Raw genomic sequence first — 12,709 nt, 5'->3', positions numbered from 1 at the left:
TCCAGAAAACCTGTCCATGTTTATTTCACACACACACCCTAAAGACAATTTAAACCAGATTGAAAATGAAAAGCTAAGGTGGTGACCCTGTAGTGCTGACGAGTCAATGGGCTGGAAGGCAGGGCAACGCAAACAGGTACTCCCGTTGCCAAGAATCAAATCCACAAAGTGGTGGTCAGACAGCAGAGGAGTCAGCTCTGGATTCAGAAAATAGAAAAAACGTATCCCATTCCTACCCCACCCTAAGCCTGAGCTAAGGGTCAAGTGCAGGTGGGGGCTGGGGACACAGATTTCTGGGCACAAAGGAAGCAGAACTGGCTCCCCCTACATCTGAGAGTTAGTCTGTTTTCAGAAACCTAGGAGAACCACTGACCCCCCAGGTGTTGGCATCACCCTAAGGCTTACCCAACAGCTCCTGAAAATTAGTCAGTAGCCACAACTTGTAATCTCAATTGGAAATATGAGGGGTTGTTCAGAGAGCCCACCCTGGAAGTCTCCACATTTCTGAAGGTGTCTCCCTGTGCCCACCCATCCTCTCCCCAAATAAGATCATCCTTGGCTTGCCCATCCTGGCCCCTGCTGTCCGAGCTCCACTGAAGTGCGGCCTTCACCGAGAGACCTCGGTATCTGTGTTTTTCTCCAGCTTTGGGAACAGGCCCTCTACCCTCGCCCCCGCCTCCAGCCCAGGAAGCCTCATGGGTAAGGGGCAGTCAGTGGCTGCCCAGGTATGCATGGCAGCCTCAGGAGATAGTGGAGAATTCCTTGAGCAGGACTTCCTGGCTGAGTGTGTGGAAGGCCAGGTTCCTCCGGACGTTGGTGCTAATGGATCGAACCTGGGAAAAGGTGAGGGAAGGTGGGGGGGGGGGGCACAGGCAGAGAGAAAACAGGAGAGAGTCCGTTACAAACAGCAGAGGGCAGTGCCTGAAGCACAAGGCCAAGATGCAGGGCTAGAAGTTTCTCTCTTAGGAAATGAACCCTTAACATCTATCATCCCTGCAGGTAAATGAGCAAACAATTCCGTGATAGTCGGAAGAAAAGAGAGGTTGAGAGACAGGAATCCTAGTGGATGTGAGCAGAGCGTCTGAGCACCTGATGAGGTAGAAACAAGCACAGACAGGGAAGGAGGGCTGAGGTCAGGCCTTTGTCCTTGCCTCGGCCAGGCAGAAGGGGCCCTGATCTGGTCAGTGGTCTAATGGAGGAGGAGAAACTGAGGCCAGAGGACTCATGCTCTGGAGCTACCTCTCTTTGGATGTGTTTTGAGTCTCCTCAATCTCCTTCTGTATTTATCTACTTTTCTGGGTTGGAAAGAACGGTTAGAGATGCAGCCCTTGTCTGTCATTGGATGGCAGGAGTATGATCCAAGGAGGCCAATAGCCAGGATCAGGTCATACAGCCAGTGAGTCCCAGTTGTGAAAGTAGGACCCAGGTTTCTCAACTCCTAGTCCAGCACTCTCCATACCACAAAGATGCCTCCCCACTTGAGAGGGAAGTCTAGCTGTATCCTTGCTATGTACCCACTGCTCATGCTTTCTACCCACAGACCAAGAACCTTGCAGGAAGTCCCGCCTGTGTCAGCAGGAGAAAAGACCTGTGGGAAAGGGGTCAGAAGGCCAAACTCCCTGCTCTGAGTGGGTTCTAAGAGGAATCCAGCAGACTCTGGAAGGAAATTCATTCATGGGAAATAGAAGTGAACATCGAATGAGAGACAAAGCAGGGGAGGAAGGAGAAAAAGAATGTGTATCTGTCTTAGGCCCCAAAGCCCAGGGAGCTTTTCTTCAATTTCTGCTTTGCTATGGGAAACTTAATGAAGTCATCAGGCAGGAAGCAGAGGAACGGGCAGCATGGCAAACAGCAGGCAGCTCAAGCTCATTAGCTCCAAACCTAACCAGACCCTCTTTGCTTCCCTGTGCCAGAGGTACAGATATGAGGAGAAATGAGTAAGGCACAGGCTAGTGCCCAAAAGCCTCAAGAGAGCTGCTTGAACTCTCTCCTCCACAATCCTCTTCATCTCCCAATAACTTGCTGAACACCCCATAAAAATACTGTACTCTGCTATCTTCTTATTACACTAGTGGCTTCCCTGTTCCCAACTAACTCAGTCCAGAGTATATCTGCCTCACCTTGGGGAAACCCAATAATCCCAGGAATGCCATGTCAGGGTCAGAGTTGGGCTGGGTTTAGCACAAGACAGGTGATCTAAAATCTAGCACCTTCATCATGGACTGGGCATGGGTAAGTAAAAGCTGGGCTGATGCAAGTTCTGCCCCAGAAGTGGGAGGTCTGAGGACATGGGAAGTCGGTACACAGGCCTGTGTGCCCTGGTCTCAGCCCCCAGCCAGGATGATCATGCACAACCAGGCAGGTGGAGTGGCAGGAATACAGGGAGACTGGGCTTTTCCTGAGAGCATCTTCTGAGCACAGGACAGGACAGGGACCACCAACAGGGTAAGTCCAGTTCTGTGGAAATGCTGACTGGGAGGTAGAGTAGGAGGCAGAGCAGATGTTCACTGGCTGCAGGTGACCACGGGAGGGGGCTGCAGAAAGCTGAGTGACTGGAAAGTAGGAATGGGGGCAGGGAGTGAAGACTGGAGAACTAGACTGGAAGGGCACTCAGACCAGGAACCAGTTAGGAACTTAGGAAGAAGTGATTACATAAGGAGGAGAAGAATCAATTACTCTCATTAGTTACCCTGAGGACAGGATAAGGAGTAATGAGCCAGAGCTGCCACTGGGAACACACGTCAAACTCCAGGCCCAGCTGGAGCTGTGCAAGGGCTGTCACCATGGCTGCAGAGGAGAGGTGTGCACTGCTGCCTCAGGCCTCTCACCCTTCCCAGCCTGGCACCAGCACTCTGGGGAATATCTTCGGCTCTCACTGCCTGGTCCTTCCTGGACTGCTTTGGGAGATAAGTTGCAAACACAATCCAAGCAGGCCTCTCCAGTCTTATTCCATCAGCCTTTGCCCACCTGCACAGTAGGACCCAGTGGCTGGAAAAGGGCCCTTAAGAGACACAGGCAGAGGTGGAGGCGGGGCACACTCACCAGCTCTTTGAAGAAGGCGGCTTCCTTGTGCTGCTCGGAGTAGCGCTCATACTGGTCCAGGCCATCTTGCAGCTTCAGTGTGAGCGTGTCATAGTTGGCTCGCACTACCTCTAGCACCTGGGGAAGTCAAGGGCCAGGTGGGGCTTAGTCCACACGAATCCTAGGTCATTTGGCCCCCACGCCCCTCCTGCTGCCCTACTGCATTGGATTCAGTCTGAGACAACACCCCCAAGAGACCTTGCTCACTACTTATTACCCTGAAAAAAGCCTGGCCACGGGGAGTGATTCCTCAGGTTTCTGGGGCCGTGTTTTTGTTTTTGTTTTAATTTTTATTGAAATATAGTTGATTTACAATGGTGTGTGTTTCAGGTGTACAGCAAAGTGATTCAGTTATACATATATATAAAAATATATAGGGAATTCCCTGGCGGTCCAGTGTTTAGAACTCCACGCTTTCACTGTCGAGGGCATGGGTTCAAGCCCTGGTTGGGGAATTAAGATCCCACAAGCTGTGTGGCATGGCCAAAATATATATATACACACGTACATACATATTCTTTTTTTTACATTCTCTTTCACTATAGGATATTACAAGATATTGAGTATATAGTTCCCTATGCTATATGGTAGGTGGGACCAGTTTCTAATCTCTTCCATCCCCTGCCTTTCCTGACTAGTCCAGCCTGGTCACCAGGGCTGTTTACTGTGGGTATGGTAAAGAAGCATGAGAAGAGGTGACAGAATAGTGAGTGTCGGAGCCCCTCAGTATCCCTGATACTGAAGATGCGTTCTCAGCCATATCCTGCAGCTTTCTCTGGCCAGGCTGTCAGTTGCTGAGTAAGACTTTGCCAATGTCTCCTTCCTTTTCCTTTTCTGGGAACCACATTTCTTCAGTCCTGGGATGCTCCTCAGCACCATCTGCCACTTGTTTTCATCTCCCAATGCCAACTCAGTCTTCTTATCCATTGCCTGGATGGAACTTTTCGGGCATCCTAGCCTTGGAGTGTAGGAGACACTTTCTAAACTAAGCTAGAGCTTATCTCATCCTCTTTTGTTCTAATGAGGGCTCCCTCTCCTACTATGCCTCTGCTTTCTATGGGGGTGGATTCAGACCTCCACTAATTCCAGGAACCTTGGATCTCTGTGGTTCCAGAAGGAAAGGACTACCAAAGCCAGTCCTGATACGACTTCGGCTTAGCAGACCATAAATCAAAGACAAGGACAATCAGTTACATCACGAATATTTAGAGGTGAACTAGCCCAGCTCCCTGCTGCCCACTGTAATGAAAACTATTTTGTATATATCATGTCTATTATTAGCAAGACCAGACTAGTATTTAGAGAGTGTAGTACTATCTTGCCAGCTTGAAGATAATTATATTTGGGTTATACAATGATTAGTTACATCAGAAGATGTAGATCTTCTACATTAAGTTGGAAGAAGTGAGCTGGGTAGAAAGGAGAGACCAGGAGAGTGAATAAATTTTCACTGTGGCAATCTGTGTGAGAGCTATTTTGCAATTTGATCTGACCTGGGAGGGAAGTGTATGACGTTATGGAGAGCTCCCAGCTCAGTTGGGAGTCTTGGGAGGAAGGAGTGTGATGAGGGAGGCTTAGCTCCAACAGAACGTAGGGGTGAAGGGAATAAGCTAGAGTCATCACTGAGCACAGGGACTGAGAATGGATTCCTGAGGGGTACAAAGGTGCCTCTGGGCTGTTCCCTTCACCAGTTCAGTCTTGTGCCAGAGAAGACTTCACCTAGTGGCAAACACTTCTGCCTGCCAAGAATTCCTGAGGAGAAAGTAGGGATGGAGAACACAGGCTTGTGTTCCTGAGTTTGGGAGGGACAGCTACGTCAAAGCTCTGGTCCAGATTCAGGCTCTTTTCCTCCAGACACCCCACTCCTCAAGGTCACTTTGCTAAACTATGTCCCACAGACTCTAGCATAGGCTAGCTCCTTTGCTTCTAATTCCATTTGTCAGCTCTGTCGGCAAGAGGACCAATACCCAGCAACGCCAGTCACCCACGAAGTAATCTGGCCCCCTCACGCACGTGGGCTGTGCTAGTGGCTGAAATATCTACGGCCAAGGTCTTGGCTCAGAAGTAAATGGCTCAAGCCCAGAAAAAGGCAAAATTCCAGAAAAAGGCAAGATGGAACCAGCTCCCAGGAATCAGGCAGAATAAAATAATACATGCTTTTCCAATCCCTGAACTCTGGGCAGCTTCAGCAATGGCTATGACCCAGCAACCTGGGCTCAGCCTTTCCTAAGGGGTGTCAGGTGCCAAAAGACAAATACCATGCTAAAGCTAACTCCTGAGAAGAAGAAACGGCACATCAAGAGATGCAATGAGAGCCTCAGGCAAGGCCACCCTGATCACCTGGGCTTTCTCTCTTCTTGCCAGGGCAGACTGGAAGGTATAAGATATCGCTCAGAACAGGGATTTTTTCTTTCCCAATAAAGTTGGCTTTTCCTGTAAGAGCTTAGTTCAGTTTCTTGCAGGGAGGTAAAAGCAGAGAAGGCCCCTGAGCTATCAGCTCCTTGGAAGGAAACCAGAGGCCTGGCTGGACTTTGTGCATGATCTCAGCTCTCCCCTTGTCCAGACATTGCCCAGGGTCATGTTCTCCTTCCCTGGCCCTTTCTTGTGTTCACCCAGCCCCTGCCATTTCCTGCCCATATCACTTCTCTTAAATTTCCAAGAGAAGAAAACATTCTAAGCTCAGGTCTGGGCCCCAGCCCATTCGGAACTTCAGAGCACTAGGGATACACTCCTCGTCTGGGATCTTCCTTTCTGTAGCTTAAGACTTTAGGAATATGTCCATTTGGGCCTCCCTCACACTCAACACTGGCCTGGGACATGGCAAGGGCAGTAGTTAGGCAGAGGGTAATATCCCAGAACCCTTGTACCTAAAGGCCTCAGGCTTTACCATAATTTGCCGCCTCAATTTCCAACTTCCTGGCAACTTCAAAGGCCCTTCCTAGGCGGACATCCCTCCCTAATCAATCAGGTTAACAGTCTACACCCTAGCACAGCCCACCTTCTTTCACCAGTTGTTGGGCTTGTGGGCTTCCTAGAATCTTTCATTTTCTCTGAAAGGACCTCATCTGGCCTCTCACTCTTCCTCTACTTTCCCAAAGCAGCTCCTCCCCAGAACTGGTTATGTGTTTACTGTGTTTAATGTGTTTCTTTTCTCCCAGAAGCAATGAAGGTCTCTCCCTAACCTTGCAATCCCACCAGTCTAAGGACAGCCCTTCAGTGGCATTCTCACAATTAAGTGGCGGTCACGTGCTGGACAGCTTGTAAGGGGAATTCTGATGATAGAGAAGCAAAAAGCCAATTCTTCTTCCTCCATAATCCATATTTATTCTTCCAAATTCAGGATTAGTTAAAGCTAAACAAGAAGCACTGCAGGGACTTCCCTAGTGGCAGTGGTTAAGAATCTACCTGCCAATGCAGGGGACACGGGGTCAATAACCTGATCCGGGAAGATCCCACATGCCGCAGAGCAACTAAGCCCGTGTGCCACAACTACTGAGCCTGTGCTCTAGAGCCCAAAAGCCACAACTACTGAAGCCCATGCGCCCTAGAACCTGTGCTCCTCAACGAGAGAAGCCACCGCAATGAGAAGCCTGTGCACTGCAGCAAAGAGTAGCGCCCGCTCACCACAACTAGAGAAAGCCCACGTGCAGCAATGAAGACCCAATGCAGCCAAAACAAAAAAAAAAGCAATGCAAAGATGTTCTCCAATTAAAGACATTGGTGGGTCACAATCTGGGTCTAGTTGTGCCTAGGCCCTGAAAAAGAATCTCAACCAACAGCTATTAATTTTCAAAATAACGTAGTTAAGAGAATGGCTCTAGAGCCAGCCTGCCTGGACTCACCCTAGCTCTACCACATACTAGCAGCAGGGTGGAGCTGGGTTAGCCCGTTTCCTCATCTGTAAAACGGGGATAATAATAACGTTCATCATACAGAAGATTAAATATGGTAATATATATAAAGCGCCAAGTATACCACTTGACACACAAGCAGTACGTAATAACCATAACTGTTATTATTATTATTTTAATTTTACACTGGGTTGAGAATCATTTCATAAGTTTATTTTATTTTTTAATTTATTTATTTTTTGTTTATTTTTGGCTGTATTGGGTCTTTGTTGCTGCATGCAGGCTTTCTCTAGTTGCGGCGAGCAGGGGTTACTCTTCATCGTGGTGCACGGGCTTTTCATTGCAGTAGCTTCTCTTGTTGTGGAGCACGGGCTCTAGGCGCATGAGCTTCAGTAGTTGTGGTGCACAGGCTCAGGAGTTGTGGCTTGTAGGCTCTAGAGCACAGGCTCAGTAGTTGTGGCACATGGGCTTAGTTGCTTTGCAGCATGTGTGATCTTCCCGGACCAGGGCTTGAACCCGTGTCCCCTGCATTGGCAGGCGGATTCTTAACCACGGCGCCATCAGGGAAGCCCTGTTATTATTATTATTCTTTCATTTTAAAATGACTCCATGAATAACTGCTTTTTAGGACCTGAAATTCCAACCCCTGCCATAAATGAGCAACCTTTCCCTTCTCCCACTTTCTGGAAGAGATCTGTCTTCTACAGGCTTCCCAATGAGGGATTTCTGGTGGAGGAAAGAACACCCTGCTTTAGGGTTTGTGCTTTAGCAGGTACAGGCAGGCTGAGTGGCAGGCTCTCTCCTGAAGAAACAAACATGCTATTACTACTGATTGCCTCACTGAAATTGCATCATAGTTAGATTCTCAGCACCCTGAAGGAAGGCACCCAGTTTTACATTACAGATTTTCCACAATGCCTAACACAGCCCTAAGGAACAGCAAACATTCAACATGCTTGTGGACTAATTTATTAACACCCAGGCCCAACCAAAAAGGAAAGGAATCTCTCATCAAGGTTGCACAATAGGGGAGTTCCCTGGTGGTCTAGTAGTTAGGATTCGGCTTTCACTGCTGTGGCCTGGGTTCAGTCCCTGGTCAGGGAACTGAGATCCTGCAAGCTGCACACGGCCTGGGGTTGGGGGGAGTGGGAAAGTCTCATGATAAGATTAGAATTAGACAGTACACCCAGCCAGTGCACGGTTCTCAGCACTCTTTTTTTTTTTTGGCGGTACGCGGGCCTCTCACTGTTGTGGCCTCTCCTGTTGTGGAGCACAGGCTCCGGATGTGCAGGCTCAGTGGCCATGGCTCACAGGCCTAGCCACTTCGCGGCATGTGGGATCTTCCTGGACCGGGGCACGAACCCGTGTCCCCTGCATTGGCAGGCGGACTCTCAACCACTGCGCCACCAGGGAAGCCCTCTCAGCACTCTTATAGGCTTCTAAAGCCCAAGTCCTGTCTTTAAGAAGCTAACAAGCAAATGGGGAATCAAGATAAACCACCATGTAAAGGCATACCCACATATATAAGCATATAAACAGTTGGGCCAGTAGAACTAAGTGTGGTTTGCAGTCCGCTGCATAACTGACCAGTGAATGGGCAGCCTGGTTGAAACAGTATCACATCTCTTAAGACAGGGAAAATTAAGGAATCCAAAGTCTCTTCTCTTTTACCTACCACCTAATCCTACTCAGCTAATTCAGATTGCAAAATTCTCTCCAGGTGGACATAGCCTAAAAGAGTCATGATGACCAAGAAGACAGTTAACTATCAGGACAAAATACCAGCCATCCAAGAGCTTCAGTTTCAATTCTTGCTCTTTTAAGAGAGTTGAGGGTTGAATCTTTGTAAAGGATCAATGTAAGGCTGGGACTCTGGCCCAAGAATAGAAGGAAAAAATGCGGAAAGGGAAGAGAGATGTTTTAGTGGATTATCTTTAAAAATATATTAAAATGCTCACTATAACATATTGTTTCCAAAATCCACTCAAGACTCTCCTCTAGGACTTCCCTGGTGGCACAGCAGTTAAAAATCCACCTGCCAATACAGGGGACATGGATTGGAGCCCTGGTCTGGGCAGATGCCACATGCCGCGAGCAGTTAAGCCTGTGTACCACAACTACTGAGCCAGCGTGCCTAGAGCCCATGCTCCACAACAAAGAGAAGCCACCGTAATGAGAAGCCCGCACACGGCAACGAAGAGTAGCCCTGGCTCGCCGCAAATAGAGAAAGCCCGCGCACAGCAACAAAGACCCAACACACCCAAAAATAAATAAATTTATTTAAAAAAATAACCTCTCCTCCAGTAACTGAAAAAGGAGGAAGGAAGGAAGAAAGAGAATGAAGTAAAATGGACAATGCATATGAATAGTTAATTCAAGGCAAGTTTCTCTGAAAAGTATATGAATTTAAAAAAATTTAGTTGGGTAACTCAGGGTATACTGTATATTTTAAAGCAGTTCAGGACTTCCACTTCCATTCATGATGGAGTAACTGAAAACTAGGAAAGAAATACCTCTTTTCATACACTGTATAAAAGGCAGTTCAGGACAGGAATTCTGAGAGAAAGAAAATATAAGGTGAGCATGAAAATCTAAAGGAGACACACTAGAGTTTGGAGACGCAGAGGTGGCTAGCACTTGTGAGGCAGGTTACCAGAAAGAAAAGAGTTAGGCAAAGAACAGAGCTTCAGAAATTTATGTAGGGTTCCCACTGAATCTGCTGCTGAATAAGAATCGCACGTATAAGGTAAAATTCAACCAGTTCGAACAAAAAAATGACTAAGGATGTGTAAGCTGAACAATTCCCAGAGCTCACACAGGACTGGGAGGTGTATGAATTTTGACTAAGCAGAATGAAAAGTACCTGTTGAGTATGTATGGCATTCAAAAGAAGCACCAGAACAGTCACACCTTAATTATAGAACTAAACTAGCCCTAGAGTTAAAGGCCGCTATAAACCTACCTTAACAAAGATAAATAGAAATTTCATGGATGAAGGTGGTCAAAAGGTATAAACTTCCAATTATAAGATAAATTAGTACTGGAGATGTCATGTACTACATGCTGTATGGTATGGTGAACACTGCTGTATGGTATATTTGGAAATTATTGAGAGAGAAAATCCCAAGAGTTTTCATCACAAGGAACACCCCATTCCCTGCCGCCTTTGTACCTATAGGAGATGACCAATGCTACTAAAGTTACTGTGGTAAATTTAAACTGTAGCATATGTCAATTATATATCAAGGAACACCCCATTCCCCGCCACCTTTGTACCTACAGGAGATGACTAATGTTAACTAAAGATACTGTGGTAAATTTAAACAGTACTGTATGTCAATTATATCTCAATAACACTGGAAAAAAAGATCACCACATGAAAAGAAGGAGTTTCAAGAGAACATTGGTGTTCCACAAATAATTTGCTTACCTTCCTCAATAAAGTCCAACATTATTTAATAAAGATAACAAAATCCAGCACTTAACTATATAACATTCACAATGCCCAGTATCCAATAAAAAATTATTAGACATGTCTGGGCTTCCCTGGTGGCTCAGTGGTTAAGAATCTGCCAGCCAATGCAGGGGACATGGGTTTGAGCCCTGGTCTGGGAAGATCCCACAGGCCCCGGAGCAACTAGGCCTGTGTGCCACAACTACTGAACCTGCGCTTTAGACCCCGTGTGCCACAACTACTGAGACCATGTGCCACAACTACTGAAGCCTATGCATCTAGAGCCCATGCTCCACAACAAGAGAAGCCACAGCAATGAGACGCCTGTGCACCACAACGAAGAGTAGCCCCCGCTTGTCACAACCAGAGAAAGCCTGTGCACAGCAACGAAGACCCAATGCATCCAAAAAAAAAAAAAAATCAGACACGTCAAGAAGCAGGAAAATGTAACTCAAAACCAAGGAAACATCAGTGAATAGAAATAGACCCAGAAATGAAAGAGACGATGGAATTAGCAAGGACATTTAAAAAGCTATTATAATTATGTTCAAGTGTTTAAAGACAACCATTAACATAATAAGGAACAAAATGGAAGGTATGAGGCACATCACAATAAAACTGCTGAAAATCAATGTTGAAGACAGAATATTAAAAGCAACTAGAAGAGGGATAAACACATTATGTACAGAGGAGCAAAGATAAAAATTCACAATTCTTGTCAATAACTATACAAGCCAGAAAACAATGGAATGATACGGTGCCAAAAGAAAAAAAACTGTTAGCCCAGAATTCTATATCCAGCAAAAATATCTTTCTGAAATGAGGGTGAAATAAAGACCTTATCAAACAAACAATCTAAGAGAATGTGTTGCCAACAGTCCTGCAACTAGAAGAGATGCTTAAAGAAGATCTTCTGGTAGAAGGACAATTATATTATCTGGATCTATAAATAGGAATAAAAAATACTGGAAATGGTAAATACACAGATAAGTGTAAAAAACTTACATAAATTTGAAAACTAGGAAAAAAGATAATTGACTCTTTAAAGCAAAAAATAATAACAATCTAATGTGAAATTCGTAAGAAACCTAGAAGAAAAATGTCTGACAACAGTAGTACAAAGAACAAGAGGGGGATAAATGGAAACACACTATTGCAAGGTTATTATACATTACATTAAGTCCTGTAACATTTTGAAGGTACACTGTGGTAAGTTAAAGATGCGTATCGTAAAACCTAGAGCAACGACTAAAATAATGAAATTAAGAGGTACAGGGCTTCCCTGGTGGCGCAGTGGTTGAGAGTCCACCTGCCAATGCAGGGGACATGGGTTCGTGCTCTGGTCTGGGAAGATCCCACATGCCGCGGAGCGGCTGGGCCCGTGAGCCATGGCCGCTGAGCCTGCGCATCCGGAGCCTGTGCTCCGCAAAGGGACAGGCAACAACAGTGAGAGGCCTGCATACTGCAAAAAAAAAAAAAAAAAATTAAGAGGTATAGCTAAGAATATTGGACATAAAATGGAATCATAAAAAATACTCAGAAACCATTTCCTCTAAGATCAGGAACAAGACAAGGTTGTCCACTCTCACCACTACTATTCAATATAGTTTTGGAAGTTCTAGCCACAGAAATCAGAGAAGAAAAAGAAATAAAAGAAATCCAAATCAGAAAAGAAAAAGTAAACTGTCACTGTTTTCAGATGACATGATACTATACATAGAGAACCCTAAAGATGCTACCAGAAAACTACTAGAGCTAATCCGTGAACTTGGTAAAGTAGCAGGATACAAAATTAATGCACAGAAATATCTTGCATTCCTATACACTAATGATGAAAAATGTGAAAATTAAGGAAACACTCCCACTTACCACTGCAACAAAAAAATACCTAGCAATAAACCTACCTAAGGAGACAAAAGACCTGTATGCAGAAAACTGTAAGACACTGATGAAAGAAATTAAAGATGATACAAACAGATGGAGAGATATACCATGTTCTTGGATTGGAAGCAACAACATTGTGAAAATGACTATACTACCCTAAGCAATCTACAGATTCAATGCAATCCCTAACTACCACTGGCATTTTTCACAGAACTAGAACAAAAAGTTTCAAAATTTGTATGGAAACACAAAAGACCCCAAAGAGCCAAAGGAATCTTAAAGAAAAACGGAGCTGGAGGAATCAGGCTCCCAGACTTCAGACTATACTACAAAGCTACAGTAATCAAGACAGTATGGTACTGGCACAAAAACAGAAATATAGATCAATGGAACAGGATAGAAAGCCGAGAGATAACCCCACGCACATATGGTCACCTTA

The 12,709-nt window shown here is 45.7% G+C and overlaps 1 protein-coding gene across 3 annotated transcripts in view; it reads right to left on the bottom strand.

The window, feature by feature from the left end:
* ARMH3 (armadillo like helical domain containing 3) overlaps positions 1–12,709 on the bottom strand; it is a 176,497-nt gene continuing 163,788 nt past the window's right edge. For all 3 annotated transcript variants that reach the window (XM_060034211.1, XM_060034210.1, XM_060034212.1), the window contains 2 exons: positions 3,043–3,159; positions 1–833 (listed from right to left, as the gene is read on the bottom strand). In XM_060034211.1, coding sequence (XP_059890194.1) covers positions 741–833; positions 3,043–3,159 — 210 coding nt within the window. In that variant the 3' untranslated portion in view covers positions 1–740. The remainder of the gene's footprint in view (positions 834–3,042; positions 3,160–12,709) is intronic.

Source organism: Delphinus delphis, chromosome 16 (genome assembly GCF_949987515.2).
Source record: "Delphinus delphis chromosome 16, mDelDel1.2, whole genome shotgun sequence".
NCBI lineage: Eukaryota > Metazoa > Chordata > Mammalia > Artiodactyla > Delphinidae > Delphinus > Delphinus delphis.
Note: the sequence above shows the minus strand (reverse complement) of the source record. Positions and strands in the feature narration are given on the sequence as shown.